This window comes from Nilaparvata lugens, chromosome 9, assembly GCF_014356525.2.
Source record: "Nilaparvata lugens isolate BPH chromosome 9, ASM1435652v1, whole genome shotgun sequence".
Classification (NCBI taxonomy): Eukaryota; Metazoa; Arthropoda; class Insecta; order Hemiptera; family Delphacidae; genus Nilaparvata; species Nilaparvata lugens.
Window position 1 is genome coordinate 18376908 of NC_052512.1, and position 15762 is coordinate 18392669.

The 15762-nt window shown below is 34.2% G+C and overlaps 1 protein-coding gene across 1 annotated transcript in view; it reads right to left on the minus strand.

Moving 5' to 3' along the window:
• LOC120353065 overlaps positions 1-15058 on the minus strand; it is a 27763-nt gene extending 12705 nt beyond the window's left edge. The window contains exons 1-2 of the mRNA XM_039435587.1: positions 14897-15058; positions 4293-4542 (exon numbers count right to left, since the gene is read on the minus strand). Coding sequence (XP_039291521.1) covers positions 4293-4542; positions 14897-15027 — 381 coding nt within the window. The 5' untranslated portion in view covers positions 15028-15058. The remainder of the gene's footprint in view (positions 1-4292; positions 4543-14896) is intronic.
• Between the last annotated feature and the right edge of the window lie 704 nt (positions 15059-15762).

Here is a 15762-nt window from a genome sequence, read left to right on the forward strand (position 1 = left end):
CTGTACCAAGTCGGACAATTTACCACACTTCGACTGTGGGGTGGACTGTGGAGCTGGAACAGGATTCTGGAACAGAATCTGTCAAAATTCCTCCAATGGAACGTGGAACTTTTTACCTGGTAAATTGTGAATCGGACAATTTACCACATTCCATGTACACAGAACGGGCCCATAGCATTTGCAACCCCCTATGACGCGTCGCTTATATGGGAATATAGCATTGGAAGCCTAAAGTGCTGGAAAACCAGTTGGTTGCTATGACAACGGATGGCTTTTTGAGGATGGCATGGTTGCAGCGATCCTACAACCATTGTCATTAGTTCCTACAGTCATTCTATAGAAACTAACGATACGATACCAACAATATCGATCTATGAAGACTGCCTTTGTATCGATAATTGATAGTATCACACTACAGATGACAGACCATATGAAAAGTTTTGTTTGTTTTGATTTTGAGGATTGTATGAATGGTCGTGTAATAAACAAAAGCTATATTTATTCTATTTAAAATTTTTTGGATGATTTATTCAGTTAATAGCAAATGAGAATGAAATTGAACTTGGGAAGTTTGGAAGACCTCCAAATCTTGAAAATTACACACAAGCTGAATAATTATTGGGTTTGCGTGAGCGCGTAAGTAGCCTACAAGCAGCAGTTGAAAAATATATAAATTATTGTATTTTCAGGCTAATAATAATTGGAACTGATAGATGTGAAACAGTTCTGGCTTTTCTGTTTCTATTATATTGTTTGAATCGTGTAACTAATTCATTTTCTTATTATCTTCTTACAGTGACTTGGAATTATGTTGAGAGGAAAATAATATAATTCATGTTCTATGTAATTACGATTCAATAATCCCTATTTATTGCTTTCTTATCTACTATGTAAGTTAGAATAATTGATATCTGCAACCTCCAAGCTATATTCACACCAGCCGCCACTGTCCGTTATTAAATTATAAAGATCATAATATCAAATATCAGAATATGATAGGGAAATCCTCCCATGATGGTAGGGTTGAAATACGGGATAATAAGAAGGACTATATCATTGTTGTTCCCAACTCCGTGCTATAGTCAGGTCCAAGCTATAATGGCAGTGGAGAAAGATAGGAGAACAACGTTGCCGATCCTCTGTCTTGTCAATTCTTTCTATAGACGGTAGCTGATACAGGTTTATTGATGTAATATTAACCGTTCTAATTCTAAATAATCAACTACTTTTTGTGTACTAGTTGAGAAGTTGATATTGTGGTAATTATTCATATTGAATGAAAAAGACTAAGAAATTGTCATAAAAACCACAGATTCATTGATACTTGGAAAGACCCGTTTACGTTTCTGATAAACGTTTATCAGAGATTGACATTGATGAAATAACCGTAACCGTTCATTCTAAGTATCAATAAATTTGTGGTTTTTTGACAATCTCATAGTCTTTTTCATTCAATAATCAATAATGATTTCATAATGAAGATGAAATATTTTGTTATTTTATTACTAATTCTACATTGTTGAAAGACGATCTGGCAACAGAGCAAAGCGGGAGAGAGATACCGCTATCCGCTTTGTTGAAGGATAGACAAGGATAGCAATACCATTGATAATCAAACACTGTCATTATCACTAGACGTCACTTCATGAGTGACAGGCACTAGCCACAGCCCGGAATGAATGTAATTCTAGACTCTCTGGATAATAAAGCATCCTCTAATTATTTCTGATGAATATACAAAGCAGTACTACAGGGAATCCTGTACTAACGAGTAGTCAGAGAAACAAACATTTTCTGTTACTATTGTCTGGTGTGAATGACGTGTTGCATGCAGAGAGTATAGGATATATTGTTACATTTTATATTCTCTGGTTACATGCTGCTGGGGCTCAGCTCCTGACATGTATTGCTCAAATAAGCAATCCGCGTCTGTAGGCTGGCTATTCTCTTCCACTACGGAATAAGCTATATTTTGATACTAGCCGTCAGGCTCGCTTCGCTCGCCATATCCGTCTAGCCAGGGGGCGGAGCCCCGGACCTAGTCCCGTCTAGCCCTGGACCCCCGACTGGATCGTCCAAAAATGAGATCAAAGGGCTCGCTTCGCTCGCTGCATGTAGACCTCAGCGGAACCTCTTTACCGAATTCTGGACCCCCGACTGGATTGTCTAAAAATGAGATCAGCGGGCTCGCTTCTCTCGCCTGCATGTAGACCTCAGCGGAACCTCTGTACCGAATTTGAACGTATTATGTCAATTTGATCTCGAAAAACACCTGTTACTATATCGTCGTATCTTTGGCGAACAAAATTCTTCCACCTCAGTAAAACCTGTGTACTATTTTTTTAAATATATTTCTATCAATTATTGAAAAAGGTGAGGAAACGCAGAAAAGCTGAGAAAACGCTAATTTTGGCTAACTGGATAAATTGGTATTAAGGGATCTTCAACTTGGTGCCAACCTAACAAAGTCAACTCAACTTAATGCCAACCTGACAAAATTTCTAATTTAGTTACCAGAACAACTTTTTCTACTCTCTCTAGGTTATAGTTCTATATTAACATAATTATGGTATGGACATTTCCATTATAATTTTAAGATATTGGGATAAGAAGAATATACATGCTAAAAGACGAACATTGAACCCTTAAAAACCACCTTAGAGTTAAAAATGATATCGCTAAAATATTTCTTAGTGCGCCTCTAAAGGGCCAACTGAACATACCTACCAAATTTGAACGTTTTTGGTCCGGTAGATTTTTAGTTCCGCGAGTGAGTCAGTCAGTCAGTGAGTGAGTGCCATTTCGCTTTTATATATAGATAAAAATCTAATGCAGCTTATTTATAGTAGCGGCGGTACTGAGTTCGCTGCTAATGCGGCGAACTCAGTACCGCCAAATAGTTAATGCATCTTATGACAAACTGTAGCTGGATGCGCACACCTGAGGAAGCGCTATGTGACATTTTGCATCCAGGTGCTTCTTGCTAATATTGGTTTAAATGGAAGAGCTCACACTTTCTGAATCGGGCATGGCGTGGAACGGTGTGATAGAGCAATCTATAGATAAGATCGACACTTTGTATCACCAAACCGCGCCTCCTCAAGTGTGCTTAGCCTTAGCTTAATCTGATGCATTATATTCTCATGAAAATTAACCAACAATCAGCATTTACATGTATATCTCAATATGGACTTCCTATGTGCTTAGTTAGTTGTTTAGCATTTTGTATTTTCAGTTATACTTGAATGCAGCTTGCTGAAAATTGAAGGGTATATTATCTCCTTGCACTCCTTTTCGTGCATATTCTAAATTTACAACTTTTCGAATTCTACGACCTAAGTTTGGACGTCGTTCGTACAGCGGCATTATTAGAAATTGAAATTTTGTGAATCAGTAGAAAGAAAATAGAAGAACAGTTCTACCAACAGCTGTTGGATGACGAAATGATTATAACAGCTGATTTTTATTTCTGTGTGTGACGATCTAACAAATCTTCTCCCATAAGGATTACATGCAAACTTTGAAGGACCGTAGGAAAGAGTCCTGAAGTCGGATTATAAATTTGTAGACCTGGTCCTGAACATAACAAACAAAAATAAAAAAAAATCATCAAATTCGGTGTACACATATAAAAGTTATTGAATGTCATTATTTGAGGCTCGATTTTCATTTATATAGATATATAGATAAAACGTAGGCCTCACTACGCTCGGTCAATTATTACAATCCTATAGTGGAGTGCACGTTATAATGGCAGTATTTGATTAACAATGGTGTTGCTATCCATCTCTATAATTCAACAAAGGATAGAACAGATAGCGCTATCCTTTTCTAGTTCTGCAATGCTGCCAGATCGTTTTTTCAACAATGAAGATATAATATAATTAATTAACAAGATATTTGATTCCAAATATGATAATCGTAAATATATATATCCTTGACGAATACAATATAATTTTATAATAACTTTGGCTTGAACACAAACATCGATTTTTGTTAGTACGATTTTTTGCCTTACTTATAAATTCTATTAGATTAAACGGAACTTGACAAACATCATCTATTTGAAATCATCTGCTCCATCTTATAGGAGCTTATAAGAACGGCAAAAAACCGTACACTGCGACTACGCCCTGTTTCGGAAAGCCAATTTTCTGACTCCAGCTCTTTAAGGTTAAGAACTTGGCTTAATCTCGAGCTCGGAAACCTGCCCTAAATAGAAAATAAAATGACAGATATTTTGAAGAATAATGATTGGAAATGAAGAAAAAAGGTGAAAAGAACTACTGTACCATTCCAGTGGACATCATCTTCAACAGCTGCAGGTTAAAATGTGTCAGGTGACCCAGTTTGAAGTTCTTGAAATCATGGACGACTTGAAGACCAGTGAAGTCGACTCCGTCGCGAAGGTAGATCTCCATCAGCATGAGTGATCTCTTCATGTGTGCTTCAAGGTCATAGTCATCCGGGTCCGGGTTATTGATGCGCATCAGTATTACACGGTTGCCCTCTTTTGTTAGGCCGGGCAGAATCACTATATGGCTGCAAAACATGGATCACACATTACAATAGGATTGAGGAAAGATTACAACGATCAGGACTCGTGCAATTCAAACCTCTAGATTTTGTTTATAGAGCTGGGTTAGCACACAACAGGGTTGCCCTCTTTTGTTAAAGTGGGCAGAATTACTATATGGCTGAGAAACATGGATCACAGATTGCAATGGGATCAAGCAGAGATTACAATGATCAGGACTCATGCAATTCAAATCTCAAGATTTTGGTTATATAGCTGGATTAGCACACAATAGGGTTGCCCTCCTTTGTTAGGCCGGGCAGAATCACTATATGGCTGCGAAACATGGATCACATATTACAATGGGATTGAGGAAAGACTACAACGATCGGGACTCATGCAATCCAAATCCCAAAATTTCATGATATTCTATTTATCAGAAAATATATTTTCCAATGATTGAAAATTTTTAATTGCTATAATTTTTATTGAATATTTTGTTAATTATTTCGACATTGTTGAAAGACGATCTGACATCGCTGCAGAGCTAGAGAATGGTAGGTGTATCTGCTTTGTGAGATGATAGATAAGGCTAGGAACATCAATGTGATTCGAATACTACCATTATAACGTGGACATCACTACAGATGAAAATATTAGAGCGATTATTACGTCTGAAAGCTAAAACGTGTGTAAGGCTAGTTAAACACACATTGATATTAATTTATCTAATAGAATACCATTAGAAATCAAAGGAGAGGAAAATTTCAATAGGTTCAAAAGAAAAATTAGACATTGGTTATTCAGTATTGGGATACAAAGTAGTGAGGAACTAATAGTAAGTAGGATTTAGATTTAAGCAATATTCTTTTTTAAATAAGGTAATTTATATGTAAAAAATAGTACCTCGGTTTAGTATCTTTGTACTAGGTGATGCTTAGGGTAATAGATATAGTTTTAGATTTTTGGAATTTTTGTATTATCTGTTGTAGCATAAATTAGTATTAATTTGATGATAACCTCGACACATATATTATATAGTGAGGTATCATTTTTGTAAACACTGAATATTATTATATTATTGAAAATATATGAAACAAATATGTAATGTATGAATTTATGAATAAACTCCTCTGGATGTGTCGTCCAACATCCAGAGAAATTATTATTATTATTATTATTATTATTATTATTAATTTGTTCATACGATTTTTTGCTGTCCTTATTAAGTCTGTCCTATTATATTGAGCGAGCAGTTTCTGTATATGATTGATTATAATTATGGTTATCTGTTATGTATGTCCAACGGATCTCGAAAACGGCTCTAATGATTTTCACGAAATTTGGAACATAGTAGTAGTCCAGTCACTATATACATTGGTGCATGCAATTTATATTATAGTTCTGATTTTATCATTTGGGTACATAAGAGAAGTTCAGAAGTTCTTCATGCAAAATTTCCTTGTGCTAGATACAGAGTGGCCCAGAAACCTCATATTTTCGGCTCATTTCCAGTTTTCAGCTATTTCTGCCAAATCTCGTAATCAGACAGAAAAATTTTTTCCTGCCTTTTTTTTAAATCATGAAATTCTGAATGAAATGAGATCATTCGGAACTATCTATCTCCAATAAGTACTGAGTTATGATTTTTCAAAAATGAGTGAAATTTGAAGGATTTTGAGTCAATTTTTATGAATTTCAGTTTCTGATCAACAATATCCTCCGATTATTAACATTCAGTTGTATAATTCAAAATCCCTCTGAGCGTATTTTTGTGCTCTACAATCTGAGATCAGGGAGAGCGCTCTATCTCAAATAGATTTCCAGGTACACCTGACAACAATGCTCCTTGTATTGTCAAAAACACCTAATTTTCAGCTTCAACCATCATCACCAACTACATTGTCTTCACATTGATATTTCGCACAATGACATGAGCTCATGAGATCATGTTCTATGAGAATCACCCGCAAGATGGACTTCATTTCAGTATTTCCTAGTGGAGAGGCATGCTTAAGGACACCTCAAGGATCAAAATTTCAAACACTTATAACTTTTGACACAATGCTCAGATTTCATCGTACTACACGTCAAGGCGGTCCAAGATCAATTCAATTCAATTTTATTTGCCACATATACAAGATTTATACAATTACAAATTCACATAATAATCAGGTACATCATACAGAAATTCAAAATATACTCTATTCTAGAAATAATAAAAATAAATTAGATATAACATAACTGAAATCCCAGTTGCACTCATTTTACCGGCAATAATTGCTAGCAGAGACACGTGCCTGATCGCTAGCAATGAGTTCAGTTCAAATCATTGAAAGATTTTTTTTTTTTGACTGAAACACAAAATAAGAACTTTGTTGGAATTCACAAAATCACAATTTTATTTTAGGTATTCACCAAATCAATCTATTATATGTAATTTTATGATTAAAAGTATATTTTGAAAAATATTCTAGTTTTTACCCATTCATCAATATCTTTTGTAAGTTTTTTGTTCATTTTATGGGTGAATAAGTTTAAGGGAATCATATTAATCAGCATATTGCAGTTGTGTTCATACTGTCTTCTACTTACTGAAAGTCTGGAGAATCTGACCATGAATTTCATTGTAATCGATGGACGAGTGTTGTAATTGAGAGCACGGATTGTTGGTAAATGTTTAGTTTTATTAATAGAAAAGATTAAGTTTTTTATAATATTTCACTGTCTTATGGTGAGAACATTCATTTCTTGGAAAACGTCCCTACTAGGATAGATCCTTGGTTTGCCCCAGGCTGCTTTGACTAAAAATTTCTGCAAAATGAAAACTTTCTTTAAATGAGTATCATATGCGCCACCCCACACCACCAAACAATATGTGAATAGAACATGTGCATATGCTAAGTAGATATTCCTTATGATGTCATGGTTTGTTAACTGATTAATTTTGTAAAAAGTATGTATAAGGTATTTCAACTTGGAGCAAAGATATACTGTATGTGCTGTCCATTTTAAATGATTATCCAACATTACACCAAGATATTTTATTGATTTCACTACTTCTATTTCTGGACACATGCAGCTTAAAGGTTCGTGTCTGTCTTCAGTTGAATGTAATTTAAGTTTAAAATTTGGGTGTGGTTGTCGAGATTCATTGGGAGAAAATGTGATAAATTTAGTTTTCTTGTAGTTTAAAGTTAAAATGTGGCTCTTCAACCATGTATAAATCATCCATCATAAGTCAAATTCGATCGAAAAATGAAAAATTTATTGTTGAGTGTACTTAAGCCCATATTCCAATACATAAAAAATGGCCAATTTCTATATTCAAAGCTGCATGTCTTGTGAAATAATCCTGATAAAATTTCCAAATCAAGTGAGGATGTAAAAATTGTCCCACTCTACCCACTACAACAATAAATAATACTTTCGACTCAATACAATTCGAAAGTTACAGAAGATTTTAAAAATGGCGATTTCAGTTTTTACATTTTTTTTCATGATTTTACTGAGTTTATCAGAGTTTCTAGAACGAGTCTGATAATCTAGTTAAGCCACTATCACTCATCAAAATAACAATTTATTCACACTTCAAAAACACACACATCTTCAATTACAAATAGACATACTATGAATCGATTAGAATGACATACCATGTTTGCTACAATATTTGTTAATTTACTATGTACTATTCTACACTAACTGCATCTACTTACTATTTGGACTTTCTGAAGTGAACATGTTTTCTAAAAAAAGGAGAAATAAACGAGAATAAGTTTCTCTTACTGCATTTTTCTTCTCTTGAGATCAGCTGGATGATCCCACACACCGCACTCGTTCACTCTCTCTCCATTACGGTATCGACAGACGACAAAATTTCCAGCTGTTTTTCCAAGGACGTATTTATCCTTTTAATGTCTTTCAGCGAGTTATCCAAGGGTTGAGACCTAGTGCAATCGAATCTTCATATCATAGCTACTTTGTTCCAAATTTCGTGAAAATCGTTCGAGCCGTTTTCGAGATCCCTTGAACATAAATATATACCATATAACCTATAACCAGGAGTGATCCGGGACTAGTGGATAGAGTGCTTGCGTAGCAGCATAGAGATCCCGGGTTCGAATCCACTCACAACCAAAAGTTTTTTAACCAGATCACTCCCGTGTTATCGGATGTGCACGTTGAATTGTCGGTCCCGGCTGAAGTATGACAGTCGTAAGGCCATTGACGGCTCAAATTATATATTCAGCGGTGGGACCTTCCCGCAAGGGACTCCCCACCAAAAAAAGCCATACGAATTTATTTTTTTACCATATAACCAGATAACCAGATAGCCAAATAACAATATAAATATACAGAAATTGCTCGCTCAATATAATGGGACTAGCAGGAACCCGTGCTTCGCAAGGATCTGTTTTCAAACTTGATAATCTAAAAACTTGACGTAATGAAATTTTGAATAATTGAAAATAGGCCTATAACCATCCTTGGTTGATTAAGAATCTAGCCTACATGCAAAATTTCAAGTTTATTAGTCCAGTAGTTCAGACGTGATGATCCGTCAAACATAATTTTCCTATCCCGTACGTGTATAAGCCAACTCTTTATTTTATTATAGATATGGTTAATGACTGCAAGAGATAGGAGTGTGGAACAGAATAGTTGTGAAACTATAATAGCGCCAGAAGTGTCTCAAACACAATAGTAGGTACTACATGAACTTTTTGAAAGTGATTTGAAAAAAAAAATTAAAACAACAGAACTGAAAGCTATCAACCTTATCATTCTACTTCCATTTAGAGAGGCTTTTGTTTGAGCCGAATGAAATCTTCTATCTTCTATATATATTTATAAAAATGAATGTCTGTTTGTGTGTTTGTTCCCCATGACTTGAAAAATATTTGACATAACGGCATGAAACTTTGGGAAAATGTTGTGTGAATATTGGGGATGGTTTCTGACCAGAAATTTTAATAGGGTGGCTAATAATGATTATTTATTAATCCATTTTTTACAGACCTATGTTCTCGAAATTGTCGGCCTAGCGGCTACCGAAGAACGGAAAGATGATCATGATTCAAGATCATATTGAGATAATATGATTTAGCATCTAAAGTTACCAGCTGTAATAAACACGTCACCCTATGACAAATTGTGTAGGCTACTGTATTACAACGGTATAGTTTGGAGTTGAAGTGTAGTTGATTGGTACCAGCTGTAGATAATGGTTCCTTAGGAGACCTATACAAATAATTATCACTCCCCTATCATTGAGTAACCGGAAAATGTTGGGAAAAATTATTCACCTGATGGAAGAGAGTTGTTCATATTGCATTCATTGATGGCAGAATAATTTCCATTTTTTCCAATTTAGCTTAGCTTATATTCATCCTAGAATGGAAGATGGAAAGAATATGTAATTCTGTGTGATTCATCGTACATCGCAAATTTCCTGGACCATCTATTGACAATCAACAACTATTAAAACATTGAATTCATCTTTGAAACACTGATTTATCCTATCTATTTTTTTTTTTTTTTTTAATTCAACACTTTACTGTTAGATATTACTACCAATTGATTGAGAAGAATATGTTTTGGGAATAATGAATGCTGCATGACTAAGCACATAGGAAGTACGTATTCAGATGTAAATGAAAATATTGATTGTCAGATAAATTTCATGATTCACCAAATAATTTAAAGTGTGACATGAGATACATTGACTTTTACGATGTAAGCTAGTTGTAAATCAAGCTTTATTATTAATAGTCAATGCTGAAAAAAGACAGGCTCAATCACCAGGAATACTATACATTCTATGAAGGACCAGTAAGCCAGTAATTAATTAAATATAAACCAGTAAGCTAGTGAGTAGTTCAATCACTTCCATTATGGACACTGGATACATTATCAATACGTATGAAATTTATCAGCTACAAAATGAAAAACTTTGATTGAAGTGACCCAGACTACTGGGTGATGTACGACTCAATCTTTTTGTCTATTAAGAAATTTTTCAATGTTTTTTTTTTGTTTGCAATAAAATTTAAATTTGAAAAAAGAATTATCAACAAACTCCTAACCAAAGAAAATCTCTGTGCTCAGTTCTAATCGGAATGTATGAGACTCTATATACAGCTGATAGAAGGCCAAGCATAAGCATACAACAATGGAACAAACACGTGGCAATAAGCTCGCGCTTTCGATCCACAGAAATTGAATTCGATCAGCTGATTGATAAAACTATTTTAAGCTTTCCAATGATTACAACATATGTTGGAATATCATGTGTCAATAATTATCTCAGTTCCATATGACATTCACCTTACCATGTTCATAACCTTACTAAATAGGATCCTTTTTCATCCTTTGAAACCCTTAGAGGCAAAATATCTCAAAATCCGTTCTTAGTGTGTGTCTAGCATGTTTGAAGAATATTTGTGCAGAGTTTTAAGTCTGTCGGCCAATTAGTTTGAGCTGTAGTGTGATTTTACATGAAAATATTCAAAAAATTCCCTCTCCTGGACCCCTCTCTGCTCCTGGTCGGATTTTTTCTGCATAGAACTGATTTTTTTTCGTAGCTGAACAAAAAAGTTCCTCATGACTTTGCTGTGCAATGAGCGGTTAAAAAGTACAACATTTTTGGGTGGCCCCAGCTCCCTCAGGGGGGAAAATTTCTGAAAATGCTGTCTCAGTGGCTGTTTTGAGGCTATCATAAACAATTGTGCGAAATTTCAAGTTTGTAGACTCAGTAGTTTGGGCTGTGGTGTGATTTCAGTCTGTCGGGGCTTAGCCTTCTATAGATCTAGAGATTTTACATTTCTAAGTGATTAGTGAGTGTTATTTTGTTATTCAATTTAGTTTGTAAACAATCTATATTAGAACTTTTCTGTTTTCGAATGTTTGGACTGAAAATTGGACCTGAATTCAAGTGTATGGAACATAACCTACTTCTTGGATTATTACAGTTCATAAATAAAAATTCAGGGAAGAAACAGTTTTGGGCTTTGCCTGCTGTTAGTCTTTCCCTAATCATTTTAAAGAATTGTGTTCTGTTTATCAATATAAATAAATATCGAGCGAAGCTCGGTGCCCCCAAAGTTAGTAGACAGAAGGTTGGTCACTCATCTATAGTATTTTAGTTGAAATGCAATTGGAGTGGGGGAACTGCAGCCGTGACGTAGGCTGTAGTACAGAGTAGGCAGAATATCGCATTCTTGAAAATCATACGGTGACCTATAGTCAAATTATATAGCACAAACATTTTCTGACATGCAAGCTTTCTGTTTCTGCTTCACAATAATTATCAAAACATTTGAATAATACAAGCATTTTGCAATAATAAACCCACCTCCTCACCATCCCTTTCAAACCCTTAAGGTTTCTTTATCTTCTAGGTCATGTTTATATTTTGTAGTTTGGCTATACATCAGCTTGTGAATTTCGGGGATGAGATATTTTGATTCTCGTAGGTAGAACATGTGCTCGATACCAGCATGTGTTCAGTGCATTTATATGAATGAAATTCATTGGATTTATCGGGATCGGCTTATTGTTTTATTGCAATGCATTGGTTTATCAAGATTTTTTATGGGTTAATCTGAAATTATAATAGTATAACGTTGTCTACTAACGCTTTTCCAGCTTATTAACTTTTTCGTGTCACGTGTCCAGATTCTTGAAAAACTTTCAACTTCATTTTACTCATACAAGTTGAATGAACTTGAAATATTAAACAACATCATTAGAATCGGTGATTAATTCGCTATAAGTATGGATAATTTTCAAGTTCTAGGTCAATCTTGAGGGGATTAAACGACAAAACGACGATGTATTTGAAGATACAGTGGATAAATAATGTATGCTCAGTGTGGTTACTCTATCACTTTTCTACTACACGTGACGTCACGCTGGCATTCCCCCCACCACTTCGAATCTTACACCTGTGAGTGATCAACCTTCTGTCTACTAACGTTGCGGTGCCCCGATATTTGGGGGCGCGACAGTCGAGACCGACGACATTCGAGGCCTACGACCGTAGAGGACTGTTTTACAGTCCTCTACGGTCGTAGGCCTCGACTGTTGGGAGTGTACGAAAATTAGAGTCGCCTCAACTGTCGCCTAACGCAGGCGACATTTGAGGCCACTTCTTCCCGTCGTAGGTCTTGACTGTCGGGGCTGTACAAAAATTAGAGTGGCCTCAACTGTCGCCCAACGCAGGCGACATTTGAGGCCTCTTTTTCAGGAGTCCTCTACCGTTGCTGGCCTCGAATGTCGCTGGTCTCGACTGTCGGGCCTGTACAAAAATTAGAGACTCGCTTGCAGCAGGCGACAGTTGAGGACACATCCTACTGCGATTCCAGACAAAATACATTTTATAATGATTATAACTTATACATATGATGTTATCATCATATGAAAGTAATCATGTGATTAATTCCATAAGCAACATCGTTAATGAAATAAATGAACAATTTAGTTTTTATGGGAAAAGCTCAATATCTATTGAACATAGATCAAGAAAATGTAAAATGTGAATGTGTGATATTGATAAAAGTTATTGATTTGTAACAGGATATTGATTTGTAGAATAATATCCTACATGTATCATGAACTGAGAATTTGACATCAAAGTATCAAAAAGGTATTTACAAGTTTGAAAATTTCGTTTTTTATGATGAAGCAACTAAGGTTTATTTACAGTTGTGAAGTTGCAATACTTATTCATAATATAGAAGGAATAATGGGATTTTATTCAATTGCTGGTAAATCCATACAAATTGAATGATAATATTCTTTTGGTGCTGTCTACCATTCTGGAGAGCCTAGCGCAGGCGACAGTTGAGGCCTCTTTTTCAGGAGTCCTCTACGGTCGCAGGTCTCGACTGTCGGGGCTGTACAAAAATTAGAGTGGCCTCAACTGTCGCCTAACGCAGGCGACATTTGAGGGCACTTTTTCAGGAGTCCTCTACCGTCGCTGGCCTCGAATGTCGCCGGTGTCTACCGTCGCTGGTCTCGACTGTCGCTGGTCTCTTCTGTCGTTTGCCTCGTTTGACATCGACCCCGATATTTAGATTGAACAGATGATGACTGTCTGTCAAGTTCCGTTTAATCTGATAGAGTTCATAAGGATGGCAAATAAATCCTACGCGCATAAATCTACGTGTGTGTAGCTGGCACCAATTTTTGACGTACGATTTTCTACCTTCCTTATATTAATTCTATTAGATTGAACAGATGATGTTTGTCAAGTTCCGTCTAATCTGATAGAATACATGAGGAAAAAAACCATACGTTCAAAAATCAATGTGTGTGTAACTGGATTGATAAATTATTGAATAATTGATGAATGAATGAATTAAATAATGAGTTATTGAATAAATTAATCAATGGATTAATGAATTAATGAAATGATAAATTGATAAATCAATGAATTAATGGAATAATGAAATAATGAAATAATGAATTAATAAATCAGTAAATTAATGAATTAATGAATGGATGAATAATTTCATTAATAATTAATCAATTAATTGATAAATTGATGAATGAATGAATTAATGGAATAATGAATTGATAAATTAATATATTAATGAATCAATTAAACAATGAATTAATGAATTAAACAATTGATAAATTATGAATTAATGAATCAATGAATTGATAAATTAAAGAATTAAAGAATCATTGAAATTAATGATTTTATGAATCAATAAATTAGAGAATTAGTAAATTAATGAATTGATGAATTAATGAATTAATGGAATGATTGATTGATGAATTAATGGATTAATACATTAATGAGATAATGAATTAATAAATTGATGAATTAATGAATTAATCAATTGATAAATTTATGAATTAATGAATCAATGAATCAAGGGATCAAATAATCAATGAATTAATAAGTTGAAGAATTAATGAATAAATGAATCAATGAATTGATAAATTGAAAAATCAATGAATCATTTGAATTAATGATTTAATGGATTGATGAATTATTGAACTTAATAAATTGATGAATTAATGAATTCATGGAATGATGGATTAATGAATTAATGGAATAATGAATTGATAAATTAATGAATCTATTAATGAATTGGTGGAATAATGAGTTAATGAATTGATGGATTCATGAATTGATAAATCGATAAATTAATGAATTTATAGATTGATGAATCTATTAATTAATCAATTAATCAATGAATCAATGAATTGCTTAATAAATGAATCCATGAATTAATGCATTAATAAATTAATGAGATAATGAATTAATGAATCAATAAATTAATGAATTAATGAGTCAATGGATCAATGAATATAAGAATTAATGAATTAATGAAAAGAATCATTAATGAATGAATTAATGCTACTCACACATCTTCAAAGCTGCGTTTCATGGCAGGCAAACTTGGATCTCGGCCTTGGAAGAGTGTGGGGTGGATTGTCCTCAGTGAGAAGTAAGTGTCAATCACATTCTTGGCTTTTGACATGCTGTTCTTCACCATGAGAAGCACGTTTTCAATCCATTTGTCAGAGTCAACTATGGGAGGAGCAGAAATCATAGATAAAAGAACTTAATCTTATCATAAAGAGGGGAGATCGCTTATTTATTGCTATCAATTCTATTATAAAATTTGTTAACCTAATTCCAATCAAAATTCAATTCAATTCAATTTATTCAAGAACTTTTCACATTGCATAGTATGTAAAAACAAAGTGAAGGCGATACATTAGATTGTAACATTAATATGAAAAATAAGAAATAATGAATAACTGCATGCTTGGATGATAAGTCCGTGTGCATGGAGGAGTCTACTGTCAATCTATAAGAATAACACTACAGAGTGTCTACGAACTCCCTATCAATAATCTAGGGCATTGCTCCTGGGTGAAAAACCCTAAATATCATATTTAAATTGTCCGGAACTCTTCAAATACTCACATACAGCGGCCATCTTGCTTTTTTTAGTTATTATCTTTTTCTAAAAAATAATGGTTGAACATACGAATTTCAACTTTGCACTATTATTTATAGCAACTAGATAAAGCTACGAAAAATATAATGATTTTTCAAATTAATAAAACAAAATGGCGGTCATTTAAAATTTTGTTTCTCAAATAACTCAGAAACCGTTGGTTTTACATAAAAAAATTACAAGAATAATTATTTTTAGTAAATTTAATTGCCTATCGAATGGTACCAGATTTTTCAAGTTTGAATGGATATCAACTGAGATATG